Source organism: Eutrigla gurnardus (genome assembly GCF_963514095.1).
Source record: "Eutrigla gurnardus genome assembly, chromosome: 17".
Taxonomy (NCBI): Eukaryota; Metazoa; Chordata; class Actinopteri; order Perciformes; family Triglidae; genus Eutrigla; species Eutrigla gurnardus.
The window spans coordinates 14,188,626-14,205,053 of NC_139928.1; the positions used below are offsets into that span (position 1 = coordinate 14,188,626).

The 16,428-nt window shown below is 42.1% G+C and overlaps 1 protein-coding gene across 2 annotated transcripts in view; it reads right to left on the minus strand.

The window, feature by feature from the left end:
* The window catches only part of csmd3b (CUB and Sushi multiple domains 3b), a 278,535-nt gene that overhangs the window by 110,978 nt on the left and 151,129 nt on the right, over window positions 1-16,428 (minus strand). For both annotated transcript variants that reach the window (XM_084033058.1, XM_084033057.1), the window contains exon 6: window positions 10,708-10,820. In XM_084033058.1, the coding sequence (XP_083889184.1) occupies window positions 10,708-10,820 (113 nt within the window). The remainder of the gene's footprint in view (window positions 1-10,707; window positions 10,821-16,428) is intronic.

The following is a 16,428-nucleotide window of genomic DNA, read 5'->3' on the forward strand; positions in this document are numbered from 1 at the left end:
AATATGCATCAGAGTTAAATATGCACATGTTAATACTCTACCCTACAAGCAGCAGCTCTACTGCAAACAACAGATGGAAGGGCAGATGCATTTAAGTAAACCACAATTATGGAGTAAAATTCTGCCGATTTAACAAAACTATATTTAACTAGCAACAAAATAAATAGCAACTGGGCTAAAGGTTTAAGGGTAAAAAAACTGAATCCACACTGAACCATCTTTTATAATAAAAACATCTCCTTGAGTCTGACTTGGCCTGATACTGTACTTTCAAACCAAAATTTAAATATATTCTCTTTCAAAATGTATCACCAAAAGCGACACCTACTCTGCTACCCAAGGAAGGATTGAGCTCAATGACTCACTCACTTTAGTCATACTTGCTTGTGAACCATAATAGCATCTAAATTTTACATCCCTTAAGAGTGGCAGTGTGGGGGCGCCTCGAGCACACAGGCATCGTGCACTTGGATTGAACTCGCTTTTGGGGAAGATGCCCCCTCGCAAATATGGGAAACATGGGAAAGCAAAACTCCACTGCTGTGTGATGTGATCTAGACTGAGAACCAAAATATCATGGAGGGATTTAAAAAAGAAAGAAGCTCCAAACAAGGATGTATCTGTCGTATTTCCCAAACTGAACATCCACATGATTGACAGGCAGGTATGATCAACTCTCCCCATTAAAAAGCAATTAAAATGACACCTACAATGTCCTCTAATCTCAGTACAAATACATAATAGTGTGTTATACAACTGGAATTAAATGTGTTTATACTGCGTATTCTGTAAATTCTGCTAAATGCCGGGTTACCTGTGAGTCACCTGGATAGGTTGAGGCTTAAGTTAGGTTTGGAGTCATTAAGACAGGATCAGTTGGCTGTTTGAGTCAAAGAGATGGTTAAGACTGAATGTAATCAGGAATTAAACAGTCCATTCTGCAAGAGGTGATATATTACCAGCTAATGCTTCTGAGAAGTAAAGGCTTTTAAAGCACTAGTTTGACATTTGGGACAGAAATTTAGAGAGAGTTTGAGGAAAAGGAAGTCCAGATCCAGCAAACTGAAGCTGACAGAGCCAGGCCAGCTGTTTCCTTCTGTTTCCAGTCCTTATGCTAAGCTAGGCTAGCAGCTTCAAATGAAACAGATAGATTTGAGTGCCATAAAATGTCAAACTATTCACTTCCATGATATGAAATCTGCTCTATTATACAAATAAAAAGGACTTCTGAGACCAGACTTTCTAACTCCTTGTACCCCAATGTATCACTGTGATACTACATTGGATAGCTGTTCTCAGTTTGTCTATGTACACTGTATCTGTCCCTATGAAATAAACCATAAATAAATGAATAAAAGACCCCAAAGCACATGGTTAATGTGTACTTCTCCTGTTTTAGTTTAGTTTTAGTTGAGAGTAGTTTTGAGTAGACCTTCTATCAATGCTGATAGCAACATTCCCAGTTAGAGAAAGGCTGAACAATAAACCAAGACCTTTTTTTGCCCGGGTGTCCCTGCTGAACAGAGTGCTGTTCTATTGTTTATACAAAGTTTATTAATATTGAACAATTCACGTGTCCAAACTGCACCAAACTCCCTCCATGGGATTCCGGGCAACACACGCAACGAGTCTGAAGTAGACGGTGTTTGAGTTGTGTAAAAACACAGAGAAAGACAGATAAGATCCCTTGCTTCATAGTTAGATGTACAACTGCTTTGTTATGCATGTGTTTAATACGCACGTGTCCAGCTGTCTCATGTATTACTTGAATTAGGCAGAATGACTGTCTAGGCTACAATGTCCAATACATACCTCTGCCTACACTGAGTTCATCACCATTTTAATATATGCAATTAGTGAGTGCAATCGGTGGGTGGGAACAGTTGTCAGCGCTGTAGACATCCTCCACATATGATGAGCTGTTTTGTAACCGCAGACCAGCAATCATATACATCACCAGATTGTGTCCATGCAATCTGGCTGCGTTCATTTGTCCAAGTCCATCCCCCGGCCTTTCCATACAGCAGCGGCACACGGGGGAGTCAACAGTGAAAGCCAGTGCAGTTGAATGGCGGGCTCCAAAATAACATAAAAGAGGCTAAAGGGGTAGTTCATAGATGTATGAGCCCGCTTTCACCCCCGAGGCCTACAGTGTCTCTACTTAGACTGACTAATGGTTCCTCGGCTGAAGAAAGGAAAGGACTTGGGGGTTTATTTACACAAAAACAAATGTATTCCACACGTGCAAAATACTCCTGTTTTTCTTGACTGTAATTATTCATTGCATTCCGAGATGTGTGCACTTGCTCATGAGCAGGTTTGAGGCATTATGAGAGTCATATCAAAGGTACCATGCACTCGACAATATCCAATATGTCAGCCTCCCCCGAGGGGTAAACTGTCTCACTGCTCGGGTTGAATAATGTTCCTGTACCACCGGTTGACTGCTGTTTCTTTTGTACTGACTGACTTATTTCGTCGCCATGGCATTGGCTGACTGATAACGCCGTCAGTTGTTCATTAGGAGCCAATCACCGCCCTGCAGACATGGAAACTAATGAAAGTGAGATGACGGAGGGATGTGATTGGTAGCTCCTGCCGCAGGGGTGGAAACAGATTGTTCATACCTCACACACACACAAGCCAAAAGTGGCACACGGCCGTGCATATTCAAAGAAGGTATGGATAGATACACACACATGGAGAAACGCCGACTTGTAAATGAGCAGCCAGCGGTGATGAGGGTTCATTCTCATGCATGCTGGGAAGACACACACATTCACAGCCAGGTGTTGAGGGTGTAGGGTTGGGCATCAGAGCAGAGGGCCATGCAGGGCAGAGTGTGGGCAGAATGTCCAATCAACATGAAGCCCATCCATAAGCACTGTGTTTTCCTGCTGCATTCGGACAGAGAGGACTAGAGTGCTTTGGCTCTATTTTATCTTTCAATGTCCAGCGTGTAAACAGCCTCTTATCTGTAGGGCATAGTTATTATAAGAGCTCACCGAGCATGAAACGGCATCACAGATGAACGGATGAATGGCTGCAGCAGGTTAAGTCTTTGCAGGTCTACGTCTAAATCGATGTCGCAATTCACATTTGCATTTGAGTGGACAGCTGCTCAAAGGTATTGCATTGTTGCTATTTTCTGTGCCGGGGTCACAGGTTAGGGTCCGGGTTAAGACCCCACTGAAATACTGGAACAAGAAGCTTTTTCATGATGCTAATGTATCTGATTTCAAGTTTTGCATGCTGAGAGAATCTATTGATTTCAGGACGACGAAAAAAGTCAGTGAAGGCAGTCAGTTCAACCACTCCCCCATCCAGTCATTGGATGATTCCATTATGTTTCACATCACAGTTACATGACCTGAACCTCTAATAGAACTTTACAGTGGGCTCAACGCAAGGTGTCTTCTTACCATAAAAATACAACCTTATTACTGCAATAAAAAGGAATACAAGCAATATATCTGATCGGACCATCCTAATGGAGCTGAGCATTTAACGGCCTGTACTGTCACATCCCTTATTTGTTGCTTACGGTTTCTTTGGACCGCTCAGATAGCTGCTTACTGTGATCTAACGGTCTACAGTCATGTGCAACTTAAGTCAAATTTGTCTGCCAAATCTGTAATATGTGACACAGACTTTGTGCTCAAGGTATGGATGTTTTTCTGCTTTTTTTACCAGCATAAATTCAAGCTGACCAACTTTGCTGCTCTCTCTAAAGAACACTGGATGATACTAGACTTAAAAGAGTGACCGTCTGAGCCAAAAGGGGGGAGAATTTAATGCCTAAAATATGTATGGGGCGTTATCACTTTGTGTTAAAATATAGAACTTTCCATGGTGATAGCTGCAGTGCGAAAATAATGAAATTGTTATAGAAGGTTATGTGGAGGCCTGAAATTGAATTAGCTGATTGGAATCTGCCATTTCAAAACCTTGGAAATGCACCTGCTAGCACAGTGTGACACTAGATTTAATGCTCGCCTTTAATGTGCGGAAATACAAAAATGGCGCTGTGAAATAATGGAAGATATCGCCGGAGGACTGGCTCTGCCTTCAGGAAGTGCTGACTCAGGAGAGGTGCAGCGATGTCAAACCAATCAACATTTGCCAAGTATGAAATGGGCTTAAGTGTTTTGTGATCACCATAGAAATGGATATAAATATGATAATTTAATGAAAAACATTACGGTAGTCAACATGGCTCATATTTAAGAGGTCTACTTGCACTTCTATTAATTGCTCTGGCTTTAAGCGTATATAATGTAGTTAAACTGATGAAAGTCCAGTTGTTGTTACGTGTTAATGTTAATATAACTCAATTTTTTTTTCACAGGGATTTAAAAAATACTTCTGATTGTGTGATTCTCCATCATAAAACTCTACACCTACAACACCAGGGTGCAGTACCCGTAGTTGTAAACATGGATCTTGAGTGCATTATAGTAGCACAACATTTCCCTTGACATGTCCACTGATCCAACACCAGCACTACGCACGCAATGCAGTCCTTCATTTTCAAACCTCATTAAAAGATGCATTACAAAAACGACGCCTTGATGTCTGAGACAGAATATCGGAGCAGTGATGTAGAAGTAAGCATCCTCAGATGGCGTTGTGTATTTCTCTCTGAATCACATCCTTTCAGCCATCTTTAATTCTCTCCCTCCTCCCTGTTTGTTTGGAAACCTGAGACTCTAGTGAGGTTCATCCTGAGCTTTTAATCACCGCGTCGTCGTGTCAGCTGAGTCATCCGGACTTTGAGGCAATGCCAAGATCTTCCATCCACACTTTTCCCCCCATCTCCACTTTCTGTAATGTTGATGCTCATGAATAAGAGTCGGACACAACTTCTCCGTGTTCAGATTAAAATACGTACAGCAAATGGAAACCATGGAAACCATTTAACTGACTATATGGGTGGCTGACCCGCTAATTGGCTGACTGCCAGACCCAGCGGTTAACTGACAAGCTGACTGACTAGACACTCCAGATCTGCCTGACACTGCTGATACATGAATGTGGCTGGTTTCTGATCTGTGATGGTCGTACTTAGTTATCATTGCTAAATGACGATTGGATCATCTCTGCTCGGTGGGGTTTAACCAAAGGTTTTAGTCGATTTATCTCCATTACCTTGATTTTCATCACATTCATTTTAATAATTGAGTTTTTAACAACCTGGCACCTTTTGACTTAATGCATATATTAAAACCTTGGAATGAACTGCAGCTGAGCGGTGACAGAATAGCTGAGTGAACGCGTGACTCACCGTCCGACCCAAAGCACCTGTGAGCCGCCGGTCGGATGGGTGTCCACGACTCTTCGCTGCAGGTCTTCCTATAAATATCTACCCAGTGAGAACCTTTTTGTGAAAAATGATATAATGATGACGTTGAAACTGATAAAAAAGCTGGCCTATTTAAAGGGTAAATTCACTTGTAAAATATGTAAAAGTATTGGTATGTATATTCCTGTCGCCGTTGACAACTCAAGAGTTTATTTGGCAAACACGAGTCGCGGGTTTCTAGCTTTGGGGGAAGAGCTGTTCATGTTCTTTTTTTATTTAACAGGCAAGATGACTGAGGAAACATTCCCAGTTCCAGCTGCAGCCTCAGGGTGGATTTGCTGGGGGGGGGGGAACACCACTGAAACGTACCCAGTCACATCTGGAAGCTGGCTTGATCTACCGTCGTCTCTACACACGGCAATGCAACAGCTGGGTTTCACTACTTTGCTGAAGGGATCTTTGAGTATCACTCAGTCTTTTAACGCGACGTGCTTTCCCCAACCTGTCCACACATTTTAACCTGCTCTCTTTATTTTCCATACAAGCTGCTGTAACTCATCCCACCGGTGGTCTATTGCTAAAATGTGATCCAAAGAAATGCCACACATTAAAATAAAAAAAGGATGAAACTTGTGCCGTAAAGAATCCAATCTGATGTGTTGTTTCAGTGTAAATGCCTTCAGGTCTCACGCGATAATTGCAGTAATAAGCTTTTAGCAAAAGTTCAAGCAGGAAGAACAATTATCCGTCTAATTTGATCATCGCATTAGGGATCCACTTCGGTTATTATCCAATGACATTACTGGGAACTGCCGTCCACAAATGATCATCCTGGCTGAATAATATTTAAACTACTTTACCTGTCACTCTTCTGTCATCGCTGTCTTTGTCAATTTGCCTCCCCGTCACACAAACACCACCGGTGCCCTCTCTGTGGAGATTAGCTTCTATTTGCAGGGTCTCGACCCACTTAATTTGGTCTAATTGTGGGATGAAACATTTAAAGGAGTGCATCTACATTTACTTTAATTGTTGAAGAACAGAATATTGTCCGATTAGAGGAAGCCCCGCCCCACCTCTAACCCTTAGCCGCCACACATAGCACACATAAGATATTTAAACATTATTATATAGTTATGAGTGGTGGTGGAATTCATTTTTGCAACTTGTATTAAGGATTCCATGAAAAGGACATTTTCAGATAGATTAGATAACATGGAATCTCCCACATCTGGTATTTTAGACCAGAGTCAACAGTGCAGACGGACAGAATCCAGTACAAGGATGATTAAATGAACGTACAGCTGTTCCCAGGATAGGAGACTACATCAACTTCCATTTAATGTTGGCCTGCCAAAGGTAGGCTACAACAGTAACACACCCCACGACGGCACATAAGCCTATATTGGAGTGAAGTGAATCTTTAAAGGCATATTGGTCCTGGAGTGAAAAGGATTTACTCGTGTTCAGAGATGTTGCTGAATAATTACTGAGCTTTAATTGACCATACTAATGGACACTTAATGGCCGGGCTTGGATTTCGCAGTAAAGTGGGCCATTAAGGAGCAGGGAGATAATGTATAAGATATTGATGAAAAAGGCAAATATTACAGAAATCTATGAATATTACATCACAAATAAAAAAATAATAATACATAATGTAATTTTCTGATCAACTTTATATTTTTTTATACTGATGTAAAACTATTTTAAAATGCTCTCATTTACAGATGGCTGATCATTTCTGTAAATACATACAGGATTGCCTGAAATCTTGTAAATAAAAGGTAAATTATGTAAATGAGAGTGATTTTGTCCTTTAACTAGAACACTTTATCCTAGGGGGAGATATTTCATTTGGAACCTAATTCAGGTCCATCAACATCGAGCGGAGGGCATGTTTTCAGACCTCGCCATGGTGAATCACTTTGAAGCATCAATTAAGCATTCAAACGGACAATTAACTCTGTAAATTTTGTTTAGCCATGCAGAGAAGCTGCGGGCTTTGCATTACCAAACACACTGATACACAGACAGGCTTTTACCTATGTCCACAACACAAGCGTCCATCCACACAGATTCACGCTCTGTTCCTCCAAAGTGGTTTACAGCAGCTATTTCTCACAGCCAGACATTCAAAATGTTAATACTTAAATATTAAGCCAAACCTCACTGTCATCTCTCCCAGGCCCTCTTTTCTATTTTGCTATGTTGGTTTCCCTACTTCCTACTAATCTATTTTCTGGATTTCCTCACTGTTTTACCACCTCTCTTTTCCCCTGATGTTCCTCTGTGATGTCCTTTTCTTGGGTATATAAATCATTAGCTGAGTATGATCAATTCAGCTTCATTATGTGGGTAGCAGCAGAAGGAAGAGGTTTTTATGAGCTGAGTGTCCTGTGACACACACACACACACACACACACACACACACACACACACACACACACACACAGTCTGTCCAGGCTGGCAGCACCTAGAGCCAAACGTCTCCCTCTGAGGTCTCATAGCGGTGGCTTATGAACTCAACTAACCTGTCTGCCAAAGCAGATTTGTTCATTTAGTCTCTCAGAGACAAATTTGGAATTGTTTTCATACAGCGTCTGCCACTAAACTTAACTAACCCTGCCCGAGTGCTTTGCTATTATAATTTATTCTCCTGGAGACAAGCAGAATTTAGTAGACCAGAACAACATATGGCTTGCAGGGCCGAATTACAGTCAAAGTAAAATTAAAAAAGTGGATTATCATTAAGTGGAACTGTTTATAATAAAGTGGAGTTGATGAACATCCTAAACCAGTTAATAGAAGAGTAAATCTGAAGGCGTTACAGCATAATAAATGCACCGGAGTGCAGTGGGATAAAAACAGAATAAAATACAAAATAACAACATTATCTTTTAAGGCGGACAGGTCCTAAAATAATACACTTAAAAGTGCTGCAAAATGTTTCAAAGTTTGCTTTCATTTCAAGTTGTGGTTCTACAAGATATGAAATCAATAATCCACCAATCAGCCTGCTATATCAGAAGAGGCACTGTCACTTATAGTGAAGTAATGCTGTTCAGAAGATAATGCACTCATGATTTATTGACTTCCACATGCACTGAAACTAAACTATATTTCAAAGAAAAATTACCGCGTTTGAAGTTTTTAGAGATGTCGTGTGATATTGATCTGCAAGCTCATTATGAACAAAGTGTGAAAACTTCAAATCAACGACTCTCATTAGGAGGAACATGCAGGTACTCGAGCTGCCCTTCTGCTAATGTGTAAGAAACAACAAGGCAATGGAGATGACTGACAGCTGACAGGGAGTAGCCAATCAATCACAGGCTTTTTAAGAACTCCGCTAATTAATCAACCAACCTATCACACTGACACCGCCCATTAACGTGTTGATTAACCTTTTAAGATAATTAAGATCAATTAAACCAATTAAAAATGAATCCCAAGGGGGGGGCGGTCAGGTTGCCAGTCAATCAATCAAGAAGAAAGTGCTAGGGATGGTGGAGGACACGAGGAGCGAGGGCCAGGGAGGAAGGAGCCATGAAATATGTGCCGTATAAAGAGGGGAAATTATGCAGAATAATAATTTGAATTAACATTTTTAAAGCATGCGTGCATTAAGAATACTATTTGTCACTAAGTTGAAATTCGTACATGTGGGTGTGTAACTACATATAATAGTTCCTGGTGGAGACTCAGAGATGTCATCTAGGGTCACATCCGTCCTAATAAGCTCATCATATCCACATGATTGGGAAATTATGCAGCATTAATATAAAATCATGAACTGAATTAATTGCGGTCTCGATTGCTTAATTGTCTTAACTGACCACAGCTCTGCGGCATACGTCAGCCGATACAGTTCAATCATATAAAAAAAAACATTTTTCTCCAATCTAAAGTTATCTCGATGAACACTTAACATCCTGTAAAGAGGAAAAACAGCTGGATTCAATTTTCTGGTTAAAAGGTTAGAACGTTTATATAATTTCCACTATTAAACAATATGTCTACACTGATTCAGGTTCCTAACCGCCTCCAGCTCGACGCAGTGACACTAATTTCTGCCTCAATAGCGCGTTTTTCAGATGCTAAATTTCCATGAAGGGAACCCACGAGTTTCAGTATGAAGAAGGATGCACATCAATTCAAAGATGCTCAGGATTTCTCAGTGATGACAGTGACAGCTGCGAACAGCCCCGACCGAAATCAGCAAATTACTATAATTACTGTTTAAAGGAGCAACAAGTTTATAGGGTGTTTAAGAAAAACACATCGTTGTGTGTAAAGATATAGTGACAAAAGGGAGGGAGGGAAGGGAAACACAGGAATATAAACACACCCCTGTGTCACGTTATGTGTCTTTTCTCAACATGACGCGTAAACACTAACGTGCCCGCGTTACCTTTAGTGTTTTTCTTCGACTACACAAGCAGGGACGGGGGGGGTTTGACAGCGCCCGACTCGCATCCTACGAAGAGCTGACATCTTGGATGGGTGCACACTATATTCCCCTGCTGCAGCGAGTTGCTGCGAACTTGAATGTGCTGCGAAGTGAGAGGCGAAGGCGCGGCGGAGAGCGTTGTCGGCAATCATCAAGTGACGCGGCGCAATTTTTGGTGTCGAGGCGATGATGTGCTCGCTCGCCTCCTCGGTCCAGGTCGGCACTGTGCTGCCGCTTTAGTTTACACTAGTTTGTGACGATAACAGATCAAACATGATTACAGTTGATTAGAGGAGCTGATTTTATTTTTGACCGTGAATAATGCACCTGCTGATCATCCACCATTATCCACTAGTTACGAGTTACAAAAAGTGTTCAAAACAACCAAACAAGAGGTTATCTGTGTAAAATATAAACCCCGCAAGTATCTATTAAAGCCTTTCTGTGAAGTCGCTCCGCACGATTCAGCTCTCATTATAGCCGCCGGGAGACGTGGATGACGCCAAATCAATTTCCTAATGTTTTCCACCAGTTAGGGTTCGTGTCAAAGAAATCAAACTCTACGCCTGTGAGCGGCAACCCGGGAGAAAAGAGGAAGAGAGAGACAGAGCACAAGAGAGAGAAGTGGACAGAGGGAAGAGGCAGACGTTGAGAGAAACTAGCAGAGGAAAGACAGTGAGATTGGAGTCAACAAGCATAATTAAAAGGATTTAGAGGCAAGTTGATGAAGGGAAACTGTCAGAGAGAAAAAAAAAGCAGCAGAGATACGCAGAAAAACAAACAAAAAGGCAAAAGAGAAAAGAAACTGTGAAGGAGCTAAAGCAGAACCTAAAAAGAAGCAAACACAAAGAGATCTGTTCATCATAAACAGTTCATCTATGCATATGGATGTGTGCAAATGTGTACATTAGGATGCCTGTCTGTCTGAATGTAATGTCATCACGTGTCTTACCTTGGTAATGTGCACTGAAGCCACGGTAACGGTGGTTGGCATCAGTCACAAAATGAAGCCGGAGCCAGTTCTTGTTGCTAACGATGGGAGAGGGGATGTTACTGCCCGACAACCTGAGAAGAAGATGAAAGGGACAATTTGAGAAAGTGGCTTTACAAGCAGTGGCAACAGTAGACATAAGAATGGCCGCTGCTATCATTCTACTTGTCTGAAACTTCAATTGGCTCAATATAGAAGTACACACGCACGCATATATATGGATACGTACATAAAAAACAATACTTAGAGGCAGAAGTAAAAAGGCATAAAATGGTGTAGCCGTTCTGTAAAAGAACAAAGCTTACATCTGTTAAACAGTCGAGCTGTAAAAATGTCACGGCAACGACAGGAAAAATCAACCTCCAGTTTACTTCACTTCACTTAAATCCCTTTTGCTTTCTCCATCCTGCTGTCTGCGTGTGTGAAGTTGCTTTCTGCAATAAAGTGAGAACAAAGCCGTCTGTTTGTGACTGAATTACAGTCGGTGTCAGGACTTCAGCGCCCGACCTAACCAGTATGTTTCTACGGGCTCCACTGGGAGTGACTGGGGGTTATGCCTCATGCTAAAAGGGTGCCTCAACGGCTCTTAATGAAGTAGGAAATCTGATTCATTCTTCTCGCCAGAATTGGCAGATCTTGCCAACTAATAAGGGTTAGGGGATTTGACCCGGCAACTCTGATCCAAAAACTCAATTACCATGCTAATTACTGAAGCTTTCATATGACGTTGATGTTGTATTGGACCAGTTATTATTTGTTTTTATTATTTGTCCACCACTAGTGACCTATATTGTACCCAATAGACTGTTATATGCAAATACGACAAGGTTTCAAACAACTACCGGCCGGTCAAACAGGAATATATCATTTTCAACAATATGAGCCTTTTTTTTTTGTTGCACTGAAGCAAGTATATGAATAGAGGCTTTGATGATGCAGAGCACTAGAAGATAGGAGCCAATTTGCAATTCCTTCATCAAATATGGCGGATGAGATCCCTTAATTGGCTGAAAAGATGAACAAAGAGGATGAGGTCATTGTTGGCAGCCTTAAGGGAGGTGAGTGCTACCCAGATGACACAAAGGGAATAAAACACCCTCGCTCCTGTATAACGTCAAATATCTGCTGAAATACAATTTCTGGGAGCAATAATTGTCTTCTATACATCAGTCTTTTCATGTATGGTGCTTTCATCCTGTAGCGCCAGGCAACAGGTGCCAGCTTCTTCTCCCATAACAGTTTTTACAAAGCAATATCACCTTGGCTGTTATACGTGAGACCCGTGTATGAAGTGGACCGCCCTCTCAGATTCGCTTGTCTCCTTCTATAAACCCCCACTGTTAACCTTCACAGGCGGTTAATATGAACACACGTTGGCACGCGAGCTGGATGGATGGTGGTACTGTCGTGTGTACAGTACTATCCAACCCCCCCCGCACTCTCTAATAACAGTGGTATGAAGCCGAGCATGAGAATGCTGAGCATGCGTTTTAGAAGGCAGGTCTTTGGGTGTGTGTGTGTGTGTGTGTGTGTGTGTGTGTGTGTGTGTGTGCGTGTGTGTGTAAGAGAGAGAGAGGGAGGGAAGGAGGGAGGGTCACCTTGTGCCCCAGATCAGTAGGATTCTCTGATGTCTGCTATTAGTCACACGCATATGAGACCCCCCCCAACACACCCACACCCACACACACACACACACACACACACACACACACACTGCCCAATCTACGACAGTGCCAACACAACCATACACTAACACAACTGTGAATATAGGTTAAAAAAGAAGAAGAATAAGGAGGCATGTATTTTATGCAGCTGCACTCTGGGGAGAAGGAACACTGTAATAGCATTATGTATGCCTAATTTGTTGGGATTGGGTCATTACCATCAAGTCAGTAAATTGATTTTGTCAGTTGCTTGAATAGCAAAGGAGGAACCATATGCTTCACATAAAGAAACACGGTAGAGACGTTCCATATTTGTCTGATTCCGAGTGTGTTTGTTCCCTTTCCAAGTATTTTCTGGGAGGCGTATGCCTGAATTACAGATAGTATTGGAGAGAAAAGTGGAAATGAGGAAGAGAAAGTCTCCTGGTCAGACTCAAACTGGGAACATTGTGGTTCATAGATGATGTGTTTTTCTACCCCTTCGATCACTTTCAGAAAGGACGGAAATGAACACACGGTGGCATAATCATACTTGTTCATGTTTGAGCTAGGAGAGAGGAAATTAGAGGAAAAAGGCTCCGATAATAAAGCTGCTGGAAAATAAACACTGAACTATTTATCCAAATGGGCCTGGACAAAACGTCTAAATTCAAAGTTGATTTGAAATATATGACAAACCTAAATAAAGGCTGACAATGAAAAATGAATGTATCTAGAACAGTGTGTAATAATATTTGACGTGATTTTTGATATTGTGGCCTGACACATAGCAAGGCTAGTATCCCATTTAAAGGAAAATATGTAGTGTTGCACATATATTTTAATGAATAAATAAAGAATAAAGGATTCCTGTTAATGTAGTGTGTGGTGCGTTATAATATATGTGTGCACAGACTGAACAACAGGCACAGAAACACAAGGCGTACCAACTCTCAAGAGACCTGCAAGAACCCTAAATAGATTAACCTTTTCAGAGAGAGTCTCTAAAAAAAACACAACTCCCGCACTAACTCGTATGTTCGTACGTTCTATCTTTGTTGTTCACCAGCAAGGGGTTAACCTAGCAGTTGGAGTGCTTGAAACTTGTTCTATCGACATCCTCACTGTACCAACAGCGATTTATTGCTGCTTCACTTTCTTCTGACAAACGTACTTATTGTACGTCTCTTTGGACAAAAGCATCTGCTCAATGCCCTGAATGTAAATGTAAAATGAGACAGGTCATGCCAACACTGGGATAACAACACACCCGTCCTTCAGCATCCTTCCCGATGTGAAATGTGCCCACAGCGAACAGGTGTCTCTGGATGCTTTCTATGCTTTTATCTTCTCTATGTGTATCCAACGAGACTATAATGTGGTTCTATATCATAATCTGATGCAGGCTGAGAAGTAGAGAAACACTGCCGGAGCTTTTATCTCTTGACACTGCGTATTATTTTCCCGGAATTGTTTGTCGGTCAACCTTAATGTTCCTCCCTCCCTCTCTTCTCCACAAAAGCCTTTTCTTCCTCTCCTCACCTCCCTCTCACCCGCTCTCATCTCTGTGTCTCCTCATGTGTGCGCCCTCTGTCTCGCACATATTATTCATGTTTACGGCTCTCAATTCACTTCCTGCTAGGACATCATTACCCAGAGTGCATCATTAAGGGCAGAGCGTGTGCATATTCAATCTGTTCCACTATTATAGCAGGAATTAAATCATAAATCTATACCGAGAGCCAGTGTGCGACGTTAAAATATTAAAACCGCGTGCTCCGGAAACACAACAGCAGCTGCACCACGGAGGTGAAGCTCTCTGTTCCAGCGGTGGATGGAGGGGAGAGAAAACACGCTGGCGACTGGAAAGGTCACCCATCTGGAAGCTGGGAACACCTCCTGCATTCTTAGGCCTGAATCTACATGAAGTACGGTGATACAGGAAGAACCAGACCGCGTGTGTGTGCTTGACATCTACTTTTATGGATGATTAAAGCTTCAAATTATGCTTTCAGCAGGAAACCTGATACTTCCAATCAATAAAAAATAAAACATCCATATATGAGCTGCTGAGAAACGAGTTGATTTTTCCTCTGTGGACAATTTGCAATGCGTTTTAAAATCATTCATCGAGGCTGATGACTTCTGTCTGTGACTGTTAAGTGTTCTCCCAAGATATCTGCTATAAAAGGCACTTCAGAGCTGCCCCAAGGTATTATGGATCATCTTTGCATGAGCTCCAATAAACATTTGTTTAATATCTTGGTGTGAGAGGGGGCAGCACGGCCCTGTCGTGGTCCGTGCTGTCGCCTCACGGCCTCCAGCTTCCTCCAGCTTCCTCCACAGACACGCAGGTTAAGTTAACAGTTGACTCTGAGTGTGTGTGGGCGTCAGGATGTGGCCGGTTGTCTGTCTCTATGTGTCGGCCCCGTGGTAGCCTAGCGACATGTTCTGGTGTACCCTGCCTTTGTCCTACGTCAGCTGGGATCGGCTCCAGCTCTCCACGCAAGCCTGAGTGGGCGAAGCAGCTACACACAATGGGTCTGAGAGGTTGTCCTACTCTGTGATTGGACGGAGACATAGATGTTAAAGACATCAGGTGAAGCCAGGCTATCCACTAATGCTTTACCACTTGTGGAAGTGGGTAAAACAGCAAGGTTAACCCTCAAGAAACATAATGGGGGCTCTCCATGGTCACCTCGGTGTACACACCTGTTGTGGTTTGGTTATACTGAATTTTTGCTCCATTTTTTAAGTATTAAAGTCAGCAAAAATACAAGTTATGGACAGAATTTAGGAAAAACTGTGAGCTGGTCCCTTGTTTCTATGTTTAATGCGGTTGTCTCTATTATTCAATTAGGTGAATGCGTTCTTCTCTGGGGAACCAGAGGAAATGGTGATATTTACTTCTCACACAACGCTGTAAATAAAGCATGGTAGATCCCAAAGCGGTAGTTCCCTCTGGGAGAACGTATTTCAAATTGAATGCTAAAACCTGCATAGGAGTCTGTCAGCAGTCAACCAACAACGATGGTTGTTCCCTGGACTCGTATCAGTGTTACCAAGTAAATATACTGAGAACTTATGAAGGCTTCTAGTAGAAGGTTGATCTACAGAAAACAGGGAAAAAAATGCGATGGCGAGTGAGTGACCGTGTGTGTCTGCAGGAGGAAGAGAATATCAAGCAGAGCGTTGCTAGCGGGAGCAAGAGAACATAATTGATTAAATACACGAGACCAAAAGAGCATCTCTCCCTCTCTTCATCTCCGTCTACCATCCTCCCATCCATTCTCGGTGCCTCTCTTTCCTCTGCTGAAATACAAACCGGCCCATCTATCGGCGGTACGGGAACGAGAGAGAGAGAGGGAGGAAATAAAGAAGCACGGGGTGGCAAAGATTGATGGAGGTGTGTTGAAGAGACACACACACAGGCTGACAACCACGCTGCAATCACACACTAGAGAGTTTAGTGTGGGTGTTTCACCAATAAAACATAAGGATTTAAATGAACAAGCTCATTTTCTGCCATGTTGAACACATGACAGGAGACATTTAAGAATCAAATGAAGGGCTACTTTTGTGCATTTCTTAGAGCTTCATTTTGGAAATTGCAGCCTTTCACTGAGTTACTGTGATTGTGTATGTTTACAGATTACGGCAAAATGAAGAGGAATCAGCAGTATAATGGCTTCCCAACACTGGGTTCACTTCATATAGCATCAAGCCCTGACAGCATGTTAATTCTCAGCTCAATCACAGCTGCTCAGTCACCCATGTCGTTACATACTGTGACGACACACGGAGTGAAATCTCCAGATTGTGATTGCAACCTCTCAAACGTTTAACAACTTCAAATTGCTCGGAAATCACAGATGTTCACTCATCCTTAGAATGAACGAAAATTGTGAACAATCTGTTTATTCTATTTGACAATGGAGCACACCATGTTCTTGCCGTTTTCAGTATTTTCTTAGCACGACGCTGTTGATGCGAGTCCAAACAGCTGCAGTTTCACACCTTTCATCGTGACAATGATTCC